The sequence below is a fragment of the Embiotoca jacksoni genome, unplaced genomic scaffold (genome assembly GCF_022577435.1).
Source record: "Embiotoca jacksoni isolate LCO1_2020_lvr unplaced genomic scaffold, fEmbJac1.0.p SCAF_14, whole genome shotgun sequence".
NCBI classification, from domain to species: Eukaryota; Metazoa; Chordata; class Actinopteri; family Embiotocidae; genus Embiotoca; species Embiotoca jacksoni.
Genome location: NW_027185274.1, coordinates 6,416,075 through 6,443,336, shown reverse-complemented (window position 1 = coordinate 6,443,336; position 27,262 = coordinate 6,416,075). Strand labels below are relative to the sequence as shown.

Below are 27,262 nucleotides of genomic sequence, written 5' to 3'. Positions count from 1 at the left end.
TTAATAACAGCGAGGTGGACTTCACAAACCTCCTTGCACTGAGAGCCAAAGTCATTTGTGCATAAAACAGCTCGAGTTAGATCCTGTTTTAGAAATGAGAGATTTTCCACATTTGATGCGTAATTTAATTTAATTTAATTTACAGAGATGTGCAGACAGACCATCGAGTTCGTGTGCTTTTCTGAACTGTAATATTTTCTCAAAAGGGTTTAATATTTGGACTAAACCTGTAAAAAAAAAAAAATAGGCTGGCAGGGATTTAAAAATAATAATAATAATAGTTAGTTAAGGAACTGATGGTTGAATTACGAGATGGATTCAACGAGGACAGAACAAACTATGAAACTCTAAAGAGTTCAAAGCGCAGAAAATTAGTATTGTTTTTTTTTTTGTTTTTTGTTTGTTTGTTAAATTGGGAAAACTCGGGAGATATCCAGCCCCTACAGAGCCGGTCCAGTACGGTCCGGTCCGGTCCGGTCCGGTCCGACGTCCCTCCATCGCTCCCTGGATGCTTCCGGATTTGGGGGAGAAGCTCGGAGCTGTTTCCGCCGCCATTGCGGATTTTGGACAGAAGAACCAGCCGTCGTCGCTGCTGTCCACCGACGCGGTGCAGAAAGCACACAGACACAAGACAGAGAGAGGGGGGGGGACATATTTAAACATCTCTACTGATCCCAGATCTCGGGGGACGGGACCACCGACGCGGTTTTAACGCCCTCTCCGGTTCTTCCTCCGCCGACCTACACGAACCGGGAGGAGGTCGCAGCTAGCGCGGTGCTACTGCCGAGCTAAGCTACAGCTGCGCGGCTACAACATCTTCCAGGACTCCGGAGAAGCTCCGAGGAAAAAAAACAAAACAACAACAACAACAACCCCCACCATGGCTCAGATACTACCTATCCGCTTCCAGGAGCACCTGCAGGTATGAAGGCGGAACCTAATCGCCATTTAAAACCCCTTTTCTTTGTTTTTTTGAACAGCCTCGCTACTTGTTGATTTCCCCGCGTAACCGTCGTTTGACAGCCCGCTAGCTAGCAGCCCGTTTCACCGTCAGACGGATGACCTCCCCTCCCCCGTCCAGCCTCTCATTCATTTTCGCCGACGATGTTATTTAAAAAAAAAAGAAGCCGGCCGTCGAAACGAGTAGAAACGAGTGAACATTGAACGCGTTTTTGATGACCTTCAGCATGGAGGAGGAGGTTTTGTTACGTTATAACGCCGCCGGGGGGGTTTTAGTTGGTCTGAAGCGGGGCTACAAACAGCTAACGCGTTAGCTGGTGAGCCGTTTCGAGACATTTTACACGTCGGACAGGAAAGTTAAATGTCCCGGACACGTGGGAGTCCGGCTGGGAGGGGACACCGAGGGGGACAGACTTTGACCTCCGTCTGCAGGTGTTTGCCCTCTCTCTCGCGTTTTTATAGGTAAAGCGGAAAAAAAAAAAAAAAAAAAAAAAAGGATGAGAGAAACATTCAGATCAAGTTCAGGCCCAGTTTTTATTTTATTTTTATGTCTGTTGATGTCGTCAAAATGTGCAAAAAAAAAAAGCATTTTTCTCTTTTCTCCCACTAAAACACATAAAGATTTAAAACGCACACGTGCAGCTGTTTTCACCTTTCTGATGGACAATGGGAAGTTCACGGTCTATAAATACACACAAAAACAAAAACAAAAAACCAGACGACAATTATGACAATACATTCAAAATCAAAAGCCCACATACATCTTCAGTCTCTTTTAAAACACCACCTTGTCGTCCGGCCCTGTTCCACCGTCCCTGACGTGTGTGTCGATGCTCAGCTCCAGAACCTGGGGATCAACCCGGCCAACATCGGGTTCAGCACCCTGACCATGGAGTCGGACAAGTTCATCTGTATCAGGGAGAAAGTGGGCGAGCAGGCCCAGGTGGTCATCATCGACATGGCTGACCCCAACAACCCCATCCGCCGCCCCATCTCGGCCGACAGCGCCATCATGAACCCCGCCAGCAAAGTTATTGCCCTCAAAGGTAAGCTGCAGCTATAAATAAATAAATAAATAAAAACAATGCATGTAGCAGCACTGTTTACCACATAGAGAGTGTGCGAGGTACCTCGAAGCACATGGACTAAAAATAGTAAACGGTTAAAGTTTGGGTTGGTCACGTACCTTGCTATTTTGCTTTTTTAATGCACCGGCCATTTGTGTAAATTTCATTTGTGTTGTCAGTCGGTTACGTAGCTGTCACAGTCTGCTTTTCATTTTGATGTTCATATATGTAGACCGCCCCATTTCTGTTTGTCAAAAAACAATTAGTGACTAAAGTTTAGAGTAACTTAATTTAAATGTACAACACTGATTTTTTTTTTTTTTTTTTTTAAGTAGCAGTAGAAGCAGTATTGGTAAAATGTCATGCTGTCATGGATGCTTTGTCTATTTTGCTTGTTTTTGCTCTTTTTTCATTTCTTACTGCTTTCTTATGTTTGCAGACGGTGAGTTGAATTTTACATATCATGAGTTGTCAAAGTGATCCTGTTTGCACTGTCTTGACATGTTTGCACAGTACTGATAGTCATTTTAAGGAATGTTTGAACATAAGGAGAGCATAACAAAATTAATCTGTAGCTTTATGGACTGTATCTTCTTTTCTTTTTTGTGTTTGTGTGTTTGTCCCATTTGCTAAACTGTACATATATTTTTACATTACAGCTGACCATTTTCTTAAAATACTGTACTTGAGACTTTTGAATGCCTTTGCTTTTCATTCATTTTAGTACAGTATGTAAATAATCACTGAGATTTAAAAATGGCAAAACTTGTTTTCCTAGAACATTACTTTTGTATGGTAACTATAAACTATATATCTATGTTGGTAATGTAGTTGAATGAATGCATTGTTAAAGTTGACTCTCAAATGGTAAAACTCTAAGCAAACACATGTCAAGTTTCCTGGCTCTTCATTAGACAACAACAAAAGAAACTGCAGCATTCAGTAACAGTTTCTGTGTCAGTCACAAGCAGCTGAAGGCACTCGCATAACAGACTGTTGATCTCAGCCAGAAAACTGTCCCTGACAGAAAAAATGTTACATAAGTAATGGAAATAAATGGAAAGTCAGGTGATATTTCAATATGTAATGTGCCTTGGAAAAGGGTGAGTAGTAATGTATAGCACATATGCATGTAGTAAAAGGGCTAAAACAAGCAGAAAAAAATGATATGGTCATTTAAACAACGGGGAAAACAAGCAAGCAGCGATATTCAAGTCAACCTTGAATTAATACTAGTAGGCTGTTACGTATTGACTATTTTAGGGGATGTTCCTGTGATGTAGGTTTATTGTAAAACTAATTTTGTGCCTCTGGCTTGTGCTCTTATAATCAAATATTTTATATGTAGTCTGTATAATGTCAGCCAGCAGAGACTAGTGCGTTTACACTGATTTGGAAGTCTGTTGACTCTGCTCCATCCGTTTGTTTCTTCGTTGTTGCATCTAACCCTGGGTGGGCACAGACCAGGAAGGCCAGTTATAATATAGTTTAGGATACATATGCCAAAGTTTCCATACAATTTAAATACCTAGAATTAGAAGATGAGCCCCTTCTGTGGCTCCAGTGGTACTATCAAAGAAGACACTAAAGGCACACAAAAACGGCACATGCAAATGCACTGATTATTATACGATGAAAATATCACATAATATATCAAGAAAAGAGGAATCTGAAACACACGTTTATCATATAAATTAATTCTTAATTAATTTATTCCAGCTTTTAGCAAGATAGTGAAGCACTTATTTTTAGTTTATTGTTGGATGCAATCCCCCCCCCCCCCCGCCACCAAAAAAAAAAAAAATAAAGCCAAATGCTGTTGGTTACTTTCTTCCCGTGTTTCAACTACTCTACTAGCTTCATTCTGATCTTGCTGACACAACGTTTGATCTATACTGACGTTCTCTGGTTTGAAGTAATTGTGCAAATTTAAATGATTGTAGAATATTACTCTACTTTACATTATCTGACTGAATCTACTGATCATTAGTTTTAAGTGGTTTATAGTTCTTAATCTTCAGTATTTGTGGAATAATTTATGGTTCGAGTGCAGATTAGACAGAGAAGCTATTTAAAGGACAAAACTGCATTATTTCATACTGATTTACTGGAAAAAAAAATTCTCAAGACAAACTACTGGTAGTCACTTCACAATGCTCTACACACACAGTATTACCAAAACATTTGCTCAGAAATGTCACTCTACTGCCATTCATATGCTTCAATAGTTAATTATATGGTTTGCTTTGGTTGAGGCCTGTTTGGGCCAGATTGAATTTAATATATATGTCTTGGGCCCAAAGAATTAATGTCTTTTCCTCCCGTGAGACTGAACTGAATAGGTGTGAGTGCATCTGTTCAGCATCTGTCTCATCGTCACATCTGTTTGTGTGCTTTGTGGTCTTCTTTTGCTAATCTGCATTCAGACCCAACCCAAATTCCCACATCCATCATTTTAGGATTAAATTTCAATGTGAATCCCTTCAGAGCGATAACAACACGCCTGGGGTTTAATTTCTCTCGGAGATGATTTTTATTTTGACCTGCGCTGGGCACCATGTCATGTTTTTCTGCAGACGCCAGTTCCTAATTGATCTGGTTTTGGATGAAAAGATTAACAGAGCATTGAAACATGAAACAAAACAAATGTGGAAAGCCATTTTTTTTATTTCATGGAGAGGCATACAACCAGTAGTAGTAATATCCCTGAGCAAGCTCCTGCAGTGCATTAAAGAATGCAACAGGCTGCATTGGTGCCGGCATGTTTATACACGTACTGTTGAAACAATTAAATTGTATCTGAAAAGCTAAATTTGACAAATAGATCCATGAGTTTAGAGACTAATCAGACACCTGCGCTGCAAATTCATCATCATCAGACTGGATTTTATCTGCAAGGTCAAGAGCAGAAAAACTGACATTGTAAATGAATCCACCTGGACTGTGCACCCACACATTTAGCCAACGTAGTGCCTCACCTTATGGCTTGGCTTTGGATTGTGGAAAAAGTTGAGCCTTCAACTTTTTTATTGCATCTCCTTTGTTGTGTCAAACAAAAGGAAGGAGCTGCATTTCTCTGATGCAGGTCTATTTTCTTAAATTTAAGATTTGTTTTATAGATTAGAGATGACTTCAGACTTCCAGCTCACGTGATTGTTTGCGTATTCAGCTGCAACTGAACAGTTTATTGCGTCACAACTAACTGAATGCAGATCCACCATTTAAGTGGTTTCCCTGTTGGTCTTTCCCCCCGTTTGACGCTGGTTCTGGCTTTTTGTATGGTCCATCTGTGGCACTCAAACAAAGCCCTGACTACTAGCATTTCTCCAGCAATTGAAATAAGTTTGCCCAAATGATATGTTTTCCCTTAAAGTCTGCTGTTGGTGGTGTGCTGTGACGTTTTTAGTCATGAGACTGATTTTGTTAGGTTATCTTTTTTTTTTTATTTGTCATCAGAAAGTTTTGAGGGGGAGGGTATTGCGTTCACTCGTGTCACTGTGCGTTAACCTCGGCTCTTAATATTTTCAGCGGCAAAGACCCTGCAGATCTTTAACATTGAGATGAAGAGCAAGATGAAGGCTCACACGATGACAGATGATGTGACCTTCTGGAAGTGGATCTCCCTCAACACGGTTGCCCTGGTCACAGACAACGCAGTCTACCATTGGAGCATGGAGGGTGACTCTCAACCAATCAAAGTCTTTGACCGTCACTCCAGCCTGGCAGGCTGTCAGATCATCAACTACCGCACTGATGCCAAACAGAAGTGGCTGCTGCTCATCGGCATCTCGGCACAGGTACGACCCGAGTGATTCTCCTCAGTGTTCGCGCTGGAGAATAGGAGTTCAACAGTTAACTAATATACTGTGTGAACTTACATGCCCTGTAATCTACAGTAGAACATGTGTTTGTGATTATTTACTAATGTATAGTACCAGTGACCATAAAGTGTATTACAAAAAGGCTATGATGTGTGGAAAATACCTCATATTTCAGGGTGAGATTATGGAACGAAACAGCAGATTTCACCATAGACTTCAATGGTCTCAGTGATGCTGGAAGCAGAGGTGTTAAAGCATTAAACGCAGACAATGTTGGCCTTTAGCCTAACTTGGGGGTTTTCTCTCCTCTTCAGCAAAACCGTGTTGTCGGAGCCATGCAGTTGTACTCGGTGGACAGGAAGGTGTCTCAGCCTATTGAGGGGCATGCCGCTGGCTTTGCACAGTTCAAGATGGAGGGCAACACTGAAGAGTCAACTCTGTTCTGCTTCGCTGTGCGAGGACAAGCAGGAGGAAAAGTAAGATCTTCGAGTACTGCAAAGCCTCTGGCTCACAACTGCAAAAATATAGAGCTCTGGATAGACTTATGTTGATAGTTGACATTAAACATTTTCCAGAGACACTTGCAGCCTAACTTTGTCTCCTTTTGTCTGAATATCTCTTTGCGTTTAGCTGCATATCATTGAAGTGGGGACTCCACCAACTGGAAACCAGCCATTTCCAAAGAAAGCTGTGGATGTTTTCTTTCCTCCAGAAGCCCAGAATGACTTCCCTGTTGCCATGCAGGTACAAAACCTACTTATGAGGAGACATGTAGAGCCTGCACTTGTTGCCAGTTTGTTTTTATTCTATAAAAAAAAGAATGAAAAGAGAAGCAATATTTTTCACTGGTTCTTGTGTCATCACTAGCTCTTCAGATTTTGCTGGATTTTGCTGTTTAAAGGTGTTTCTTAACCACTGTTCAAATATTTAGCTGGTATTTAGTCACTATTTGTGAATACTGTTAATTATTGATAATTGGTCCTTTTGAACAATCCATTCTGATCTGCCTCTCGTCGTGTGACAAGAACCTGGGGCATGGCAGTACTTAGTTAGCTCTTAGTTTCACGTCTTGCTTGAGGGCGTTCTGGTAATGAGCACTTTCGTCATCTTCCACAATTTCTAACCAAATTTCTCTCTCTGTCCATCTAGATCAGTTCCAAGCAAGATGTAGTATTTCTCATCACCAAATACGGCTACATCCACCTGTACGACCTGGAGACCGGAACTTGTATCTACATGAACAGGATCAGCGGGGAGACCATTTTTGTGACGGCCCCACATGAACCTACTGCTGGTATTATTGGAGTCAACAGGAAAGGACAGGTACTCTAATGCACACTCGTATAATCTATCTAACAAAGTGAAGTCTGTGTTGAAATCTAGCTCCCAATACCCTTTTACTATTGGTGGCAATTGTGTTCCTGTTTTAAAGGAGCACCTTCAGATTAGACATAAATTGGTCACAGTTTTTGAGAGACGGTAGGGCATAAAATACTTCAACATCTGACAATCAAATGCAATGACAGTTGGCAGATTGCCTCCTTTTAAGAACTGACCAAAGACATGACTACAAGGCCTCTATCTTACACCCAGCATCAAGCACCTCATAGCTGACTGCTAGTTGCAGACCGACGCAGCGGATATTTGCCTGTCCAGCACCCATCTTGTTAAAGGGGTTTGTGTACATCTTGGTGTCAGTGTTGGTCTTAAAATGAGGTATGATTGGGCAAACCTGGTGCATTGCTATCTAGAGGCGGCGGAAAGCATTTGCATAATTGACCAACAAAAATTGGCTTTAAGTCAGGGGCGTATTATTATCATAGTAAAATGTGCCTACGTAGGCAGGTACACAACACGCTTGCATTTAGCTTGGTACAACCACTTTCAAAAGATTAAAAATTTAAAAAAAAAAATACAATGTAAAAAATGATTATTGCATACATCAGTTGCTAACCAATTCTTTGTCACTACTCAGCAAATCTGCCATTTTAATAGCAATCCGCCAAGGTGCAAGCACACCTGGCTTTTAAGATGAATGGGAGATGAAATGCTGATTGGTTTATTTCATGTTACACCCAAAACACACCTGTGATTAATTAAGAGACTTAAGTACTTACCCTTTGAAGCATGGGCCTTACAATGTGCTCGGATTATCTGCCATTAAACTATTTAAAGTGGATTTGGACACGTCCTTACGCCACGCACCTTATACAGTGCGCTAAGATTGTTGAACTAGAGCTCCTGGTGTTGCGGTAGTAACTGCTTTTAGGATCCATACAGAGTTTAGTCAAAGAATGCGGCCCTCTGCTCTGACACAAGAATTCAGCCATGTAATCATTTCCAGTTGAATAGCCAGGCCCATCACAGATATTTCTTTTTGGGATTCATGCAAGTTGGCAGCAAGACCTTTCCACATCACTGATTATGCATGATGTTTGATTTGGGATGTTAGACGTCCACAGTCTAAACAACGTTTTGGTGGAGGTTTGAAATGTGACAGATGAAACCACCGATAGCTCTAATGAACATCTGACAAATACGGTTTTACTTACATTTCTAGATAAATATTGTTTTGAAAATTTTTGAATAAAGGATATCTTCAGAAAACCGGATAAACCTTTAACGCTTATTTCTGTATCAGTGGCAGTGTGAGACTGTATGCATACATCTATGCTCTATATTTCTCTGTTGACATTTGTTGATGACTTACTTTCCCTGTGGTATGTCAGCCCTTTGTTATGTGGACCTTGGATGTGACCTTGACTGAGGAAATCTCTGGAAATATCAGGCTGTGGCAGCATCTTTAATGTCAGGCAGCATGTGACAGTCGCAGGAGGAGGGCTAAGCCTGACCAGGCAGACTACACTATCTAATCCTGTTATTGCTCTTGGCTCTCACCTGCACTTCTACCATGCACAGCTTACTGTATTGCGCACACACACGCACGCACACACACACACACACACAAAATGTAACACTATACTCAACAACATGGGATTATCCCATGTTGTTGAGTAATCTCTATGTGTAATTTAGGGATGTGACAAGTACAGGTCTTAGGATGTAATTCACTTAAATCTATTTTTGCATGCAGAGTTTGTGAACAGAGAACTTGGTTTCAAATCCAAGTTTACCAACATTTCACCCGGTGCAGGAATAATGACTTCTTTTGGACATCCATATCAGTTTGGCCACATTATATTTTAGAGGAGGAAATTTGATTCATTACATTCATGGAAAGTAGAGCTTGTTGTGTCCTATCCCTTACATACATGTTTATTATTAATTGAGTAGGGAATCAAATACTTAGGATTTGAATGGGGACACTACACGGCTTCTTAGCCGTCTGTAAGTTAACCCGTCCATTTAGTATCGTCCGTTGTGTTCCGATGATAAAGCGTGTTAATGTGCTTCTTCAGGTGTTGTCTGTGTGCGTGGAGGAGGAAAACATCATCCCCTACATCACCAATGTGCTCCAGAACCCAGACCTGGCTCTCCGCATGGCTGTACGCAACAACCTCGCAGGTGCTGAGGAGCTGTTTGCTCGCAAGTTCAACACCCTCTTCGCAGCAGGAAATTACTCGGAAGCTGCCAAGGTGGCGGCCAACGCGCCCAAGGTACTGCTAGCTCGACATCCGATACTCAGGAGTGGGGAAACAACATGACATACACGCGCAGGCTGTTAAGACTAAGCAGACTTTGGTGGCTTAGAATGACAATAAACACCAAATGGTATAATATGTAAAACAATTTTAGATATGCCGACTAAAATAGTTTCAAAACTGTTACAGATTAACTTCGGATGCAATAAGAGCAGAAATATGTCACTAGAAACGGAATCAGATCATTTATATTTGAATTTGAATTCCTCAACTTTAATAATTGCATTAAGAGATGAATTAGAATTTATTTTTTTTAATTTGGATAATGTGAAAAGCTTTATTAAATGTAATAAAAAATGTAAACATATTTTGAGTTTGTACTATTCATCCTCAACATACAACATACTGACAGTATAGCACACAAAACGGAGTTGTGTTTGTTGTTCCTCAAAGACTCGGACGTGTGAGACACAAACTTGAATTGAATTTCAATAAACTGAATTTGAATTGTGAGGGCTGAATGTGGAAGAGAGCTGAAGTTTCTGTGAGAATCAAATAGTTTCTGAGAAAAATAATGCAATTTTACATTTTTATATTCAGTTTCAAGTTTATTGAAATTCAGTTTCAAACTAATAAAAATAAATTTCTAATTATGGTCTTCAGATTCAGTTTTTAAAAGCAATTATTCTAGTTGAGCAATTCAAATCCAAATATAAGGGATTGAGATTTAGTTTCTGCTCATAAAGCAGTCTCTGTACTCCGTTGACTTCTCTTTATCTGCGATGGTCTAAGAAGTTTCCTAAAGAAATCAACTTACCCGCCTATCTTCTTTCCTCCAGGGCATCCTGCGGACCCCAGACACCATTCGGAGGTTCCAAAGTGTTCCAGCCCAGCCAGGCCAGACATCTCCTTTGCTCCAGTACTTTGGCATCTTGCTGGACCAAGGCCAGCTTAATAAGTTTGAATCTCTGGAGCTGTGCAGGCCTGTCCTTCAGCAGGGCCGCAAGCAGCTGCTTGAGAAATGGCTAAAAGAGGACAAGGTGTGTGTCCACTGGTTGGTTTAATATCTGACCATCTTTATCCCAGCTGCAATGGAATTATTTACTCCACCAGTATCACCTGTCATATAAACAAAATCAACTTCAGTGCCATGAAGGTGAAGCACATTGCAGATCACTGATGTAGTTTGTTAGCTGGCTCCTCCACCTCTACAAATACTGCCGTACTCCTAGTTTTGTGTTTTCTGAGTATAGAGTCGTGTGTTTTTGCGTTAACTGACTGATGGAGCATTTTTGTAAAATAGTGAGAATGAACATTTTCAGACCCTTGTAAAGTGCTTTTATCTATTGAATTTCAGACTGTCGCACTCCTGTTCTTTCAAACACGTCATCTGCGCTGATATTTGAGAATTATGTGTTGATGATAGTTTGGTTTGAAGAAGTTTTGCTTTTTTGATTTACTTCTGCCTCCTTTCTTGGACAAGGACCTGTGTGTCTCTTCTAAACCCTCGATGTGTATTTAATGGCAGCCTGTTTGTGTGTTTGTTAACAGCTGGAATGTTCTGAGGAGCTCGGAGACTTGGTGAAGTCCGTGGACCCGACTCTTGCCCTCAGTGTCTACCTCAGAGCCAACGTCCCCAATAAGGTCATTCAGTGTTTTGCAGAGACCGGCCAGTTCCAGAAGATTGTCCTTTATGCCAAGAAGGTTTGTGATTGCAAGTTCATGTCATTTAATACTTAACAAGAGAACTGAGAGTGAGGGCTGGATGTAATCTGTGTGCCACTGTTGTCTACATTTATTTATTTATTTATTTATTCTTTACTGGTTCCATCGTATTGTCCTGTCATCTCTGTAGGTGGGCTACACTCCAGACTGGATCTTTCTGCTAAGGAACGTAATGCGGATCAGTCCAGAACAGGGCCTTCAGTTCTCCCAGATGCTGGTTCAGGATGAAGAGCCACTTGCTGACATTACACAGGTAAGAACACCTTTTAGTTAGGTTAGGTTAGGTTAGGTTTGGTTAGGTTTGGTTAGGTTAGGTTAGGTTAGGTTTGGTTAGGTTTGGTTAGGTTAGGTAGTTACTTTATTAATCCCCTAGGGGAAATTTTTTTCGCTACAGCAGCATACAGAAGCAATAAGATAATAATAGAACAATAGAAAAGCAATAAAATAGCAGTAAAAAATATAAATATAAAATATAAAATGCACAGTATATACAGTACAGTATATATCTATATATATTATATACAAACAACCAAGAAACACAGACAACAGTGTTATTGTTGTGTGATGGATTTTGCCAGAGGTGAGTTATTGTACAGTCTAATTGCGGTCGGCAGGAATGATCTCCTGTATCTGTCCTTGTGACAGCGGAGCTGGAGGAATCTTTTGGAGAAAGTGCTCCGCTGTCCCTGCAGCAGGTGGTGGAGAGGGTGCACTATTTGCGGCAGTGGAAAGCTATAGTTTAGAAAGATCCAGCAGAAAATTGCCAGTTCAGAAGCACAATTGTGCTCTACAGCTAATACTTAAACAATAGATTGAAAGGCAGCCATTAAAATTGATTAAAATCAAACACACAATATTTTGGGAGTGTGACATCAGTGGGTTTTTCTCTCTCGTTTGTTTCTCCAGATTGTTGATGTGTTCATGGAGTACAACCTGATCCAGCAGTGCACATCCTTCCTACTAGATGCCCTGAAGAACAACAGACCCATGGAAGGACCGCTGCAGACACGCCTGCTGGAAATGAATTTGGTTCATGCACCACAGGTACATAAACATTTCAAAAACCAACTCTAACTGTGCTAATTATATAATTTTCTCCAACATGGAGTACCAGTTACTGTTTGCTTTTACCTGCAATAGATTTGGACCACTTTTAAGTTCCACACCAGTTCAAATGTTAGACTGAACACAAATAATCATCTTTTTCATTTCACTATGTTGTGATTTTGAGTTTTCTGTAGATATAATGATATGCATGTAGTATTCTTTCAGATTATAAATTAATCATGTTTTTCAGTCTTGACATTTTAATCATGTTTTTTTTAAACTCACTCTTAAGGGTTCTTTCTCCTATAATTGTGTTTCACTATGTTTCCTTTTAACAAAATTTTGTTGCACCTGTTGCAAAATTCTGGTTAACAAAGCTCTTGACATGTGTGGATTGTCTTTTGTTCCCGTGTGATGTCATGCAGGTTGCAGATGCCATCCTGGGCAATCAGATGTTCACCCACTATGATCGCGCTCATGTGGCGCAGCTGTGTGAGAAGGCCGGTCTCCTGCAGAGGGCGCTGGAGCATTATACTGACCTGTATGACATTAAACGGGCTGTGGTGCACACACATCTCCTCAACCCAGAGGTACAACACGGAAAGAAAACACTAAAACTAACAAGAACAGCATTAACATGACTGTAATGCTGTATTCTTATGTTTTAGCTTGTGAGCACTGTATTTGCATTGCTGATTGTTTTCTATTTGTCTTTGCAGTGGTTGGTGAATTTCTTCGGCTCCCTCTCTGTGGAGGACTCTCTGGAGTGTCTGAGGGCCATGTTGTCTGCCAACATCCGTCAGAACCTGCAGATCTGTGTGCAGGTCGCTTCCAAGTACCATGAACAGCTCAGTACTCAGTCCCTCACCGAACTGTTTGAGTCATTCAAGAGCTTCGAGGGTAAGAGGGGAATATTCCGACATCCAAGCAGTTTTGCTGTTTGTGTTTTAGTTTTAAAAGATAATTGCAGTTAGTCTTTTGCTGATTTTCCCTTTTTTTGTCTTTTAAGGTTTGTTCTACTTCTTGGGTTCCATTGTGAACTTCAGCCAGGATCCAGAGGTCCACTTCAAATACATCCAGGCCGCCTGCAAAACAGGCCAAATTAAAGAGGTGGAGAGAATCTGCAGAGAAAGTAATTGCTACGACCCCGAACGTGTGAAGAACTTCCTCAAGGTCAGAAATGCAGAGTGCAGCATGCAGCATAAACATTTATTTATAATATCAACCTTTCAGACACAATTTGTTCCAGTCAGACAGTTAATTTAACAAATGCAGGACTTTCACCCATTAACATTTATTTATTTTTTATTTTTTTCTCAACAGGAAGCCAAGCTCACTGACCAGCTGCCTTTAATCATTGTGTGTGACCGCTTTGATTTTGTCCACGATCTGGTCCTCTACCTGTACCGCAACAGTCTGCAGAAATACATTGAGATCTACGTGCAGAAGGTACATTACTACATCCAGAGGAGCAAATTAAACTCAAAATATATACTACGTTTTTTTTTTTTTAAATATTCTTTACTTTATGGAACCATAAGAAACTCCATCCTCTTAACTTTTTTTATTCTCCTCCCATCCCTCCATCCCATAATTTTTTTTTACCCTTTTACGGAGGCAAGAAACAGACATTGGGCTGCCTCATTGTTCTTATGAACTATGGTTGTTTATTTGTCTTTACCCGAGTGGAAACGTCATCATTAGATGAATATTTATTCCAGGTGAACCCCAGCCGTCTGCCCGTAGTCATTGGAGGATTATTGGATGTGGACTGTGCTGAGGATGTGATTAAGAACCTGATCTTGGTGGTGAGAGGACAGTTCTCCACAGATGAACTGGTTGCTGAAGTGGAGAAAAGAAATCGGTAAGAACAATTTAAGCTGCAAAGCAACAAGGAAATCATTTGGTTACCTGTCTTAACTCAGACTATAATGATATACCTTCAAAGATGTTTGTTCCAGTGATATTTTTTTCCAACCCTGTGATATCCTGACTGTGTCTCTCTCTCCAGACTGAAGCTGCTGCTGCCTTGGTTGGAGGCTCGTATTCATGAGGGATGTGAGGAACCGGCAACCCACAACGCTCTGGCCAAGATCTACATCGACAGCAACAACAACCCCGAGCGCTTCTTGAGGGAGAACCCGTTCTATGACAGCCGTGTGGTGGGCAAGTACTGCGAAAAGAGAGACCCCCATCTGGCCTGTGTGGCGTATGAAAGAGGACAATGTGACCAGGAACTCATCAATGTGAGTTTGAATTTCATTAAATGTAAAATTTGTATTAATTTGTTGCAAGTTGTGTAATTTGTGTCTTTCTTTTATTGCTTTAGTGTTAATACGCAGGAATTTTTGTATTTCTGAATTGTTGTTCACTCCCATGTTAACTGTGTGTTAACTATGTTTTTTACGCTATGCTTCAGGTGTGCAATGAGAACTCCCTGTTCAAGAGTCTGTCCCGTTACCTTGTACGTCGCAAGAACCCTGAGCTGTGGGCGAGTGTGCTGCTGGAGACCAACAACTACAGGCGACCTCTCATTGACCAGGTCTGACTCCTCGGTATCTCTAACTGTGCCACATTAAGTCATTTACTAAAACTGTTATTGAAAAAAGACACCAGGATAACAGACTTAGCTTCTGCATTACTTCTATAATGTTATGTTAGCGTTTATACTGTATAGTTAATTAGGTTTTTTTTGCCTTTTAACATAATCCATCTTTCACTTTTAACTTGTCTTTTTTATCTGCTTGTATTTCTAAGGTCTTGTTAAACTGTGATTATTTATTTGCTATTTATTTAAAACATCAGTTGTAGTGCATCAAGTGTGTTGTCCCTCTCTGCTGTAGGTTGTCCAGACAGCCTTATCAGAGACCCAGGATCCAGAGGAGGTGTCTGTTACAGTCAAGGCCTTTATGACCGCCGACCTTCCCAATGAGCTCATTGAGCTTCTGGAAAAAATTGTGCTGGATAATTCTGTCTTCAGCGAGCACAGGTAAGAGAGGCGTACCTGTGTATCCTGAATGCTTTCGGCTGGCTGATGCATCTGCCGTCTTTAGTAAGTCAACTGCAGTTACAGTTTCACTAATGAACTGCTATCTTTGTTGTAGTTTTTGAATTGGGAGAGCATTTAAAACACTTAGTTGAAAATGTATTTTATTTATATATTATAAGACGTTCACTGAAAGCTTCCCGTCTTGGTCATTTCAGAAACCTCCAGAATCTGCTCATTCTGACAGCCATTAAAGCTGATCGGACACGTGTGATGGAGTACATTAACCGCCTGGACAACTACGATGCTCCGGACATTGCCAACATCGCCATCAGCAATGAGCTGTTTGAGGAGGCTTTTGCTATTTTTAGAAAATTTGATGTCAACACCTCTGCTGTGCAGGTGCGTCTGTTCCTTCTTGACTGTGATGGGTTTAAACGGTTTACACGTTTCCATATTTGTTATTTTGGCCTAAAGCTTGGATTTAAAGTCTAATTATGATGGCTGCCAGCACAGTGATATTCAGTGATTTGAATGTGTCTCGTGCAGGTTCTGATTGAACACATTGGTAACCTGGACAGAGCTTATGAATTTGCTGAGCGCTGCAATGAGCCCCCAGTTTGGAGTCAGCTGGCAAAGGCCCAGCTTCAGAAAGGTCTGGTCAAAGAAGCCATTGACTCTTACATCAAAGCTGATGACCCCTCTGCTTACATGGAGGTGGGACAAGCTGCAGCTCAAAGCGGTGAGATGATTATTATCTGTCATATGAGTTCTTTGGTTGCTTTGTTAGTTGTTGTTTTATTTAATGATGACATTTTAATGTTGCTTTGGTAAATGTACCCTAAATTGGTTTGCTTATGAAACTGATGAGAGTTCATTGTTGTGTGCAGGAAATTGGGAGGACCTGGTGAAGTTCCTGCAGATGGCCCGTAAGAAGGCCCGCGAGTCATACGTTGAAACGGAGTTGATCTTTGCCCTGGCCAAGACCAACCGCCTGGCTGAGCTCGAGGAGTTCATCAACGGACCCAACAATGCTCACATTCAGCAGGTAGGTCGTCGGTAGCACCCAGACATGCGGCACTTGCGCGCGCGCGCGCGCGCGCGCGCACACACACACACACAGTGGTTACCATTTCATATCTGTCATGTGTTGATCTTGCCTTCGTTTCCTGTGCATCTTTGTTCAGGTGGGCGATCGTTGCTACGACGACAAGATGTACGATGCAGCCAAACTGCTTTACAACAACGTGTCCAACTTTGGCCGCTTGGCCTCCACTCTGGTGCACCTGGGAGAATATCAGGCTGCTGTGGATGGAGCCCGCAAGGCCAACAGCACCCGCACCTGGAAGGAGGTGGGGAACAGTTTCATTTTCACTTTTTAGAGTCAGTTCAAAAAGACTAAGAATACACAATACAATGTACTGTCTGTTCACCTGTATTAAACAGGTTTTTATTATCTTTTCTTCCAGGTGTGTTTTGCTTGTGTCGATGGAAAGGAGTTCCGTCTGGCCCAAATGTGTGGCCTGCATATTGTGGTCCACGCTGATGAACTGGAGGAACTCATCAACTACTACCAGGTACGCAGGGAACCTTTGTACCATTGTTATGAATGCTGAGTAACTACTGAGCACATACACCGATAGGAATCAGGCATAAAGATGAGAATCTGTCACATTTCCTTTTGTGCTGTAGCTATCATAAACATCAGTGAAATATATGATCAAATTCCAGGAATAAGTTTGAGCACTGAAGAAGAAAGGTTGGAAACCTAAACCCTAAAGTTACAGATGGTATATTGTTATGGTGCACCTTTATGTTAGTAAATCTCAAGCGTCTGTAAACATGATTGTAGTTGGCGCTGGTATAACAGCACCTGCCGCCCCACAGCTCAAGTCAGATACTCAACACAACTTCCTAAATTGTCCAGTGAATTAATCGTTCTCCCGTGAAATGAAGGTGACATGGTTGGTGACATTAAGTCTGTCTGTGTCCTGCAGGACCGTGGTTACTTCGAGGAGCTGATCACTATGCTGGAGGCCGCCCTGGGGCTGGAGCGCGCTCACATGGGTATGTTCACTGAGCTGGCCATCCTCTACTCCAAATTCAAACCCCAGAAGATGAGGGAACACCTGGAGCTCTTCTGGTCCCGCGTCAACATTCCAAAGGTAGGCATGGAAAACAGGTTCATCATAACTTAGTCGTCAGTCTTTGAGACATCAGTTCAATTCGAACCAATGATACAGACCTCTCTCTGCATAGTGTAAAAGAAAAACGTTTAGAAAGTTAGATAATAGCTAATGGGCTAATCTTTGAGTGTGGGTGTGTGTCAGGTTCTGAGGGCAGCCGAACAGGCCCACCTCTGGGGCGAGCTCGTGTTCCTTTATGACAAGTACGAGGAATACGACAACGCCATCATCACCATGATGAACCACCCTGCTGACGCCTGGAAGGAGGGCCAGTTCAAAGACATTGTTACCAAGGTAAAAGAAAAGAAACTGCATTAACAGCAGTGCCAACGCTCTGTTGGCCTGTTATTGAGGTCAAAATGATTTGTAGATGTTCAGCTGAATATATGTGCGTTTCTCATTGTAGGTGGCCAATGTGGAGCTGTACTACAAGGCCGTCCACTTTTATCTGGAGTTCAAACCGTTGTTACTGAACGACCTGCTCATTGTCCTCTCTCCAAGACTGGACCACACACGTGCTGTCAACTTCTTCAGCAAGGTCCTGAGCCATTACTGTTTCCTGCAAATATGCCACTGTAATCACATAGCTTCAAATGAAATGATAAAAGTGAATGCTGTTATGGATCAGTGGGGGGACGTTATTAGTAACTGGGGACACGTCTGTTGATGGATGTGAGAAAACGTTAACTGCCAGTGACACTGATGATTGTTTATTGTGGTTCCTTGTTTAGGTGAAGCAGCTGCCTCTGGTTAAACCTTATCTGAGGTCTGTCCAGAATCACAACAACAAGTCAGTGAACGAGGCACTGAACAACCTCTTCATCATCGAGGAAGACTATGCGGTATGATGTCATAATATTATTCTTTGTGTATGAACTACTCATCTATTTCTTCAGATGTTTGGATGTTGTCTGATGAGAGAAAACCTTGATTTGTTATTTCCAGCACAGCAGTTCAGTTTCACCAGCAGAATACGTTTTCAGCTCTGTATTATAATCCTTTCTTTTCTGTGATACAGGCGGTGCGTACATCCATCGACGCTTACGACAACTTTGACAACATCTCACTGGCCCAGGGCCTGGAGAAGCATGAGCTGATTGAATTTAGGAGGATTGCCGCCTACCTTTTCAAGGGCAACAACCGCTGGAAACAGAGTGTGGAGCTCTGCAAGAAGGACAAGCTCTACAAGGTACGTGGCCTTTTAAGATAAATAATAAATAAATATCATATTTCACCCCAGAAACCAACTGATTGTGCTGAAATATAAAATGGCAGCTGTGGTCGCCAAGTCCGTTTTTTGACCTGTAACTGTGCTCTCCTGTCTCTGCAGGATGCCATGCAATATGCGTCAGAGTCCAAAGACACGGAGCTGGCGGAGGAGCTCCTGGCTTGGTTCCTGAACGAAGACAAGAAGGAGTGTTTTGCCGCCTGCCTTTTCACCTGCTACGACCTGCTGCGGCCCGACGTGGTGCTGGAGACCGCCTGGCGACACAACATCATGGACTTCTCCATGCCGTACTTCATCCAGGTCATGAGGGAGTATCTCTCTAAGGTGGGTTGGCCAGAGGTGACCAGTGTGGGTGGTGTATCCGGACAAAGTAGATGAGTCTGTGAGAAGGTCTCTAATCAGATATTAAAGAAGGTCATTAGAGTGAAGAGAGGAAGGACAAGCAACATGTTGACTTTGGATTTAAAGACTTCCTGAAATAGTTTTTGCAAACGTGCGCCATCCCTGCTGTAGAGACAGACATGTGTGAGGTTTCCCATCAGCCCCATAAAATGGGCGCAGAAATACATTCACATTAAATAGGCATCTTGAACTACTTTTTGTCTGATCGGTGCTCAGGATTTCCACACATCAGAAGAAGCATCATCGGCTGCTAAAATGTGTTTGCAAATACTATTTGACTATAAGCAGTGTCACAGTTTCCCCAACACAGTATCAAAGATAAGGCCCCCGCCCCCTCCCAAACCCCCCGTTACTGCCAGTTCTTTCCTCCATTCATGCTCATCTTCCTCTGCTTCTTTCAGTCATCATGTGTCTGCTGGTGTTTTCCTTTTCATTTTGGGTTTCCATCCATTCAAGCTACTTTTCCATACAAATGTGTTACAGAGGAGATTCATAACTGCTGTGTTGCTCATCATGCCATTTATCTGTGTTACATGGCAAGAAAAGAATACAACCCACCTGTTCATGACAGACAGCGGACCTGAGTGCAGCATTTCTAAAATCTGTATATTCCTTATTTAAACTTAGACTGCGACATCAAAGTAATTCAGTCATATGAGCAGTCAGTTACACAAATTTAGTGAAACAGGTTTAAAAAAAAAAAAAAAGGAATCATTTGTATATTTACAGTAATTTTCCATTTTCTTAAGTGTTTGCATTATGTGTGTAACATCGTGCATTATATTTAGTAGACATTATTTTAGTGTTTAATGTCGCTGTTGCCCCTTTTAGTCACCATCTGTATTTTAGTTTTGTCCCTAGTGTAAAGAACAAGGTGAGAATCCACAGAATCAGATTAATCTCAAGTCTGCATTTGTATCAAAAGTGGCGTTAATGTGGCATCATTCTTAGGATTTTTGTGTTTCCTCTTTAAGTGACAAGTCCTCTGTTTGCTCTTCTCTCTCTGTCAATTATCTATTTTGGGAGACTCCCGTTTGTTTTTTCCTCCTTAAGTTGCCTCTCTGAATTTCCTTTCCAGGTTGATGCGATAAAGGAAAAGGTGAAAGTCGAATCCATTTTCTAATCATTCTTTTTGACACCCCCCCCCCCTCTCCCCCCGTCCTGTAGCCTGTAGTTTGGAGAAGTAAAAATTAGCAGATACTGCATGTCCTCCCCTCTCCCTCCCTCCTCCCATGTCACTCTGCTGCTTCTGACTGTAAACTCCACATCTCCACTAGACCACCTACCAACCCACTCGACTCAAGAGCGGGGCTCTTCACACCCATCACTCGGGGCCCTGCTTGGTTTGCTGGCTCTGAGTTTTTCCCGTCAGGACAGGAAATTAAGAAAATAGTTACGGAATTAGACAGACACTCAACATTACGTCATAAGTCTTCATTAATAATTGCTGGTAGGATCCACCTTCTAAGAAACCAAGTATTAAACAGACTCCTGTAAACATTTTGATTGAAGTGGTGGCATGTTACTGTCAGGTGCCCACGTATTCTCAGACATGTCGGTACACTTTCCATTCGTTCTGATCCCAACTAAAACAAGCCTGCCACGTTGACTTATATTCTCATGCATTGTGTAAAAACTACTTTTTAAATGGTAGTTAAAACAGAACTACCTTTGGTGGAGCTTTTTCTCTGAGGACAGCAACACTGAGAGCAGTGAGGGTGAACCAGAACACTGAGGCTTTGTTCAGACTCCAGACAAATCAGATTTGCATTTCAAATCAGATCTTCAGCACAGACCGTCTGCACTGTTGTTTCCAAGTTAGCGGACTGCTACCCTGGTGGTGCAGCTTTCCAGCGTGGAAGCAAGGTGGCAGCAGACAATTTATTTTGGCATCTGTCCACAGACTGTCGATGTCGTCATCCTCCCACTCACAAAAGTCTCCTCTCCTTGAGGATTAGTGGCATCATGGATCCCGTTCACTCTGTCTCCCTTAAAATGACGTCATCACTGTGTGTCGCGCTGCGAGTGACCCGAGAAGTCCGATCTGAGCCGCCAGAGCATCCAAACTGAGACACATCTGTAGAAATGTGACTGGAATCACGTTTCAAGCATCTTCAAATGTGGTTCGAATCAGATTTGCAAACATTTAATTTGATGGTTATTTTGATTGGGTTTATTTTGCTGTCCAGACTTTCAAAAATTAGGAAATGACAAACAACAGATTTGGGCTGGCAGTCTAAACGAGGCCTCAGTTGTGGGCCTGGAAACCCAAACGATCGTTAGGGGAACTGACGAGTCTCCGTTCGTTTGCCACTATTAGCAAAGGCAATTTTTTTTTTTTACTTATTTCTGCTGAATGTGCAGTTGACCCATCCACTCAAGCCAGCATGCCCATCAGCTCTCCTTAGCTGTGGGGGAAGAGTGCCACTCTGAGTAGCTCCCTCACCTGCTGTGGTCAGGTCCTCTTCTCACAGACTTGTAGTTGGATTGTGATGTGAAACTGTCCTGTAGCTCAGCTGCAGTCTGCTGCAAGCCATCGTCCCGGCCTGGTTCAGCATCATCTCATGTTTTCATCTTGCAGACGGTGTAAAAAAAAAAAAAAAAAAAAACAACGGTTTATACTGAAAGTGGTTGAGGGTCATATTTGTACGTGTTTGACCTGTGATGCAGTAGCACAGACCGCAGCTGAGTGCAGGACTTCATTTCAGTCCTTAAGGAGCCACTGAGGCGCTATTTTAATGAAGTGACCATTCTTTCAGAGACCTTCCTGCTATTCTTCTTAATGTCTGACTGCACTGCTGAATTGATCTCAATGCTGTACAAGAACACAGATGATTTCAAAACCATAAACATTAGGTACAAGCATTTTGAGAGGGGTGTATTTCCATACAGTCTGTCTTGAGTTTTCTTTTGCTACTGTAAAGTGTGGTCTCTTCAAGCGACACGCAACTTGAGCGTATGAGGGGAAAATAATATTTAGTTTGTGTTCTTTGGGGGAAAAGAAATACGTAACATGTAGAGCGAAAAGCATGCGTTTCCCCCTCCCTGGTAGCTGCAGCAGCACACAGGCCAGGCTGGGAGACATCGTTGTTGGCTGTGCCTGCTTCTGGAAACCTTGAACTGGCTGTACAAAACCATTTCCCCCCCCCCCCTTCCCCTCCCCTCCCCCACCTCATTCACACTCCCTCCACTATGGCTATCTGCTTCTCTGTCTTTCCTTCTCATGCACTCTTCAAGAGGACAATAACTCAACTGCTGCTTCAGCATGTCTCTCTCTCAACCCTTCTCTTCTCAAATCAGACTACAGCCTGTCTTATTTTCTTGAAACAGCCTGCTTTAACCAGATTGACTGACTATAGTAGTAAAAACAGACAGTATGTAGAGAACTGAACCCAAAACCAGTGGAACAGGTCGGCTATCCCGAGACATCACGTAGCTCTGTCTTTACCTGGCCACCACACGAGTTGCACAGTCGTAGTTGAGAGTAAGAGCTGAAGCTTTTCGCTGGCTGCTTAATTCTTTGGATAGTTCTGTCATCTTCTGCCTCTGAGCTGCTCAGCAAATACTAAAGCACCAGGTTTAAAGCAGGCAGCTGGAGCAAGCTGGTTCTCAGGGATTTTACATGCTTCCTATAGCAGTTTACACCCAGGCAATGACTTGGTGTTGGGCCATGTGGGATGTGCAAGCAGTCTTTACACACTGTTGGTGATTGATTTTCCAAAACACAATGACACTTACAAGCCAGAATAAATACTACTGAACAAGCTAACGGGACAACCGATGTTGTGGCAAACCTTCAAGTATTTTTGATGATTTTTAACTGCAGACAGAGCAGTTAATGCACTTTACTTAATCAGTGACATCATCCTTTAACCAGAAATGCATCCTATTTATAGCACTGAAGATTTGGACTATCGGGTCAGAAAAAAAAAGAGTCTTTTGATAGGATCACCTCAGGCTGTCGGAAATGACAGATTTCCACTAGTTTCTGGTGATCTGTAGACCATAAAGGGTAAAGAAAATGCGTGCTGGTCTGCTTCACTGGCTGTAACCGTCCTGCACGAGGCCGTTGTACAAATACAGCCCGCTGATGTTGTTTATTGCAGTTCGATTTATTTAAAGTCTCTCGCAAATAAAGAGACTTATACCAGTGAACAAACTTTAATGTCTCAACTGATAATAAAAAAAAAAAAAAAAAAAAAAAAAAAACATTTTTGGTCTCCTGCTAAGAGATGGACAAACTGTGTACCAGGGAAGAGAAACAGGGATGTTAGTTGTAGTAAGTCTGGTGAGGGGTTGGTTCTCTACATACTCACACACTTCCAACATGTTAGAGTTGATGTTTTGGGTGGCTGGATGGTGGGACCATTATTGTAGCTGTTTGTCTTTTGTCTCTCCTCCTTTGTTCCCTAATTCTTTCCACAAATTGGATGTCTATCCGAAGTAGCCGAGCTTGATAGAGTAGTGCCCTAGTTGTAGTTACTGCACTCGCCTCAGAGGGCTCTCCGAGACATTAGCAAGGCCCGCCTCCTGCAGCCTGTATTTATTTAAATCTGGACTGTATTCGTCTTCGCCTGTCAGGAATGGTCCCATCCGTCAGCCAGTGAAATAACCCCGAGGTCAGTTTTTACAAACCCGGCGTTTCAACCCTTGCTCTTCAAGAGCCTCATCGCCGACAGGTTAACCGAGGTCTGACGCCGCCACTGTTGTTGTGTCTCCCGCAGGTGGACAAACTCGAGGCCTCCGAGTCCCTGAGGAAACAGGAGGAGCAGGCCACAGAGTCCCAACCCATCGTTTACGGTAAAAACACAGCAGCGTGCGTTGCTGTGACCTTGTCTTCGGCGCTTTCATTTAAAGGAAAGCCGCCAAAATAGATTTGGACAACAAGACCACGGACATGCTGGTTGTTTTTTTTAACGAGTGATTTTGATGTTTGTGTTGCAGGCACCCCCCAGCTCATGCTCACAGCGGGGCCCAACGTGGCCGTGCCCCCCCAGCAGGCCTACGGCTACAGCTACACAGCAGCGCCCGGCTACGCCCCGCCGCCGCAGCCCAGCTTCGGTTACGGCATGTGAACACCCAGCAGCCCCCCGCCCCCCGCCCCACCACCCCCACCACCACAATTTGACCCAACACCTTCCTTCCATCTGTCCTCTTCTCTTTGTGTTCCTCACCAGCTTCCCATGGTCTTCTACTCTCAACAGGGGCCACAAGCAAGCAACAGCCCACTCTCATTTTGAGTACTATTTTTTTATTATGTTGTCCTGTTACAAGAGAAAAAAACATTTAACTGAATTGAAGGACTTTTATTTGTATTGTTTGCAAGAAATTGGACCACATGTTTGTTTTTGACATTCCATATTTATGACTACTTATTTAGATATTTGTTTGTGTTTATGTTAATGTCATGTTTTGGTTTTTTTTGTTGTTTTTTTTAAAAATTTGTTTATGGTTTGTGAAGAAGTGGACTTGCTAAAGCTCAGCAATGAACCTTTGAAGTAGGTGGAGGAGCATTGGATTTTGCACTCATGAAGAAATTAATGTAGAGAAGCTCTTACTTTTTGATGTACTGAACATGTGAACAGCTTACATTGTCTCGTTTGTCTGTATGATGCATTTCATCATTGTATATTCTGAGGAAAAAAAGGTTACATATAATATTGAACATATATTGCCATGTCAATGGCTATAGCTAGCAACACTAAGTAATGATAGTATATTCTGCACAGGCGTGTAGCTTTATGGAGTTTTAAATGCATACAGACGTATGTCACTGTGTGACTGAGGGTGTGTGTGTGTGTGTGTGTGTGTATGTGTGTATGTGTGTGTCTGCGAGTGTGACCTGAAGGTCTAAATAAGAGTTTTAACCCCTTCCTCGGCCTCTACTCGGCTATCCAATCCACCCTCCTAGGTATTAGCTCTCCTTCATTGGCTCCATGTATTTAGGTGACCTCTCGTGCCGTGTAAGGTGCTTGTGTGAGACTGTATCTGTGTATGTGCAAGGACGGGACCACCCCAGGACCCTTAACGTACCGTGTGTGTGTGTGTGTGTGTGTGTGTGTGTATTTACTCTGAACCCTCCTCGTGCTGAGGTCCGTGTATGCCAGGTGTTGTGGTGTTTCCCTCGGTCACCATTACTTTTTTGTTTTTTGTTTTGTTTTTGTTTTCTTGCGTGTACAGATGTGAACATGACGAATTGAAAACTTGTAGATGGAGACCCCACCTATCTGTCCTCCACCCACTCCCCTGTCCTGTTTCCTCCTGCGTTAAATGCAAGAACAAACGAGGAGGCAGAAGAAGACAGGCCGGTGGAACCTTTGATGTTCAAATGACAGCTTGATTAGATCCATAAACACTCCTGTAGGCTGTGTGTTTAGCTGGCTATGTTGAAAAAAAAAAAATTAGGTCTCCCTACATCCGGTTCTTTGTCAAGAATGGTCAGAAATAAGAGCCTGTTATTTACCTTGATGTAATTAACTTCCTTACATGCTTTAAGCTGTGTGTGTAAAGTGTCATCCTAACCCTAACATGAGTTGAATTTCTTTCTGTTGTCATGCATATTAATGATAAAGGGGATTTGTCATTGATAAGTGGAAGAATATGACTTAACTGAAAGGGGAAAAACTAGCCTAAATAAAAACTAAAAATTGTGTCCAGCCTCCTGTGGAGTCTGTCTGAGAGAGTGTTGTGTGGAAAAAGTCATTTATTCTGTTGATTTATTTGCTCTTAAAATACCACTAACTGGTCAAACGTGCGTGTATAGCAATGATCCAAAGCTTACACCAGTCCAATGCAAGTCTTTATTGCTGAATTCACATATTTGTTTTGAGTTACATTCGTTCTCGAGAGATGTTCTTCCTTCTCAAATGTGATGGGAGGTCCCAGGTGAGAGCTCGAAGCGACGCAGCTCTGGTCCAGCCGCTCCGCTTGCACCGCAGCACATCTCAGGAAGTCCTGCACATCAGCCGGCGGGTGTCACATTCAGTCACCTACTGTAAACTTCATATAAAACGGTCACGTCAAAGACATCCATCCATCCGGAGTTCACCCGCTCACTTCAGCTCTTTGAGCTTCTTGACTTCATGGAGGCGTGAGTCTTTCTCTCCTGTCAGCTGACTGGCCTCATCGATGATCTCACCAGCTCTCGGTCCTTCATCAAGCCGTCTCAGTTTCTTGTGAGTGAAGGTGAGCTTTGTTCCTCTCCTCTCTTTCACTACGGCGTCCTGTTGTCCTCCTGTGTGGACAAACGTTGACGCAGCAGACAACGCTTGAGTGTGAGAAGAAGTGAACGTGCTTTGATGACGTGAAGATAAGTTTCAAATGAAATGCCCTTTCTCACTTGGCCTACTGTGGCAGGAAGTTGAGAGTGAAACTTCTCGGAGAGAATCGCCCTCAACATCACCTCCTCCTGGGATGCTGAGCGACAGACAACATAAAGTGATCTAGAGATTCCTTCTGCTTTAGATAAGAGGACCCAAAACAATATAAAACTATTCCTCACTAACCACAATTTCAATTTAGTTTTTTTCAATAACGGTGCAAATTAGTTTATTAATGAGCTCATTAGTTTCTATTACTATAAACTAGTGATGTTACGAGGTGTGCCGACGCTTCGAAGCGTGTGTCGAGTAACGGAGGGGGCGTGTCCTCGAAGCGTGTGTCGAGGCTTGCTTCATTTAGGGGAGGAGCCAAAAATGATGACGTCCGAAGCCTCGCTGCCCGGCTGTACCACGTGACTGCTTCAGGAAGTGGTTCAGATTTTGCCGGGAGGTTTGACAGCAATATAAACCCCTCAGGCTCCGTTCAAAATGTGGGTTGTTGGTGGAGAGTTGAGGTCAGTTGAGAGTTTGGATAGTTTGGATAGCGTTTATTTAGTTTGGAGATTTAGGAGAGTGAGGAGAGAAGGATAGGTGGTAAGATGGAGCCAGCTAGGAAGAGGAGGATTTCCCCTGTGTGGGAACACTTTGATTTGATAACTCCTAATAAGGTAAGCTAAATCTAACTCTATTTCAGACACATTAGGTTTGCTTATCAAGAACTGTATTTTTCACAGTTTCTTATTTTATTCAAAGGTGAGGTGTTTATTGTGCTCCAAGGAGTTGGGGTACAATAACAACACCTCATCCATGCTGAGGCGTTACCGTGCCTTGCATGAGAATAAGGAGGAAACTGGAGCTTCACCCAGCCAAGGTAAGTCATTACAATATTACAAATGCACCATCACAATTTTTCCCTGTT

General features: G+C 42.4%; 1 protein-coding gene across 5 annotated transcripts; it reads left to right on the top strand.

The window, feature by feature from the left end:
- Positions 1 to 499: 499 nt before the first annotated feature.
- LOC138197120 (clathrin heavy chain 1-like) lies at positions 500 to 25,674 on the top strand. Of its 5 annotated transcripts, XM_069147662.1 has the most exons (34): positions 500 to 922; positions 1,799 to 2,006; positions 5,556 to 5,824; positions 6,163 to 6,324; positions 6,479 to 6,592; positions 6,998 to 7,171; positions 9,268 to 9,465; positions 10,290 to 10,490; positions 11,002 to 11,154; positions 11,306 to 11,428; positions 12,082 to 12,219; positions 12,648 to 12,812; positions 12,942 to 13,122; positions 13,232 to 13,395; positions 13,546 to 13,671; positions 13,944 to 14,086; positions 14,234 to 14,468; positions 14,642 to 14,764; positions 15,066 to 15,211; positions 15,427 to 15,610; positions 15,758 to 15,950; positions 16,099 to 16,256; positions 16,396 to 16,560; positions 16,678 to 16,785; positions 17,206 to 17,373; positions 17,539 to 17,688; positions 17,801 to 17,932; positions 18,126 to 18,236; positions 18,413 to 18,583; positions 18,725 to 18,946; positions 20,103 to 20,123; positions 23,606 to 23,643; positions 23,749 to 23,824; positions 23,969 to 24,060. In XM_069147662.1, the coding sequence occupies exons 1-33, from the start codon at positions 881 to 883 to the stop codon at positions 23,777 to 23,779; spliced, it is 4,917 nt and encodes a 1,638-aa protein (XP_069003763.1). In that variant the 5' UTR covers positions 500 to 880; the 3' UTR covers positions 23,780 to 23,824; positions 23,969 to 24,060. The 5 variants fall into 5 exon arrangements, 4 of the variants coding, with proteins under 4 accessions (XP_069003763.1, XP_069003761.1, XP_069003762.1 ...); XR_011178181.1 differs by lacking the exon at positions 23,969 to 24,060 and having other exon boundaries at positions 23,472 to 23,643; positions 23,749 to 23,797; XM_069147660.1 differs by lacking the exon at positions 23,606 to 23,643 and having other exon boundaries at positions 501 to 922; positions 23,969 to 25,674.
- Positions 25,675 to 27,262: the final 1,588 nt, after the last annotated feature.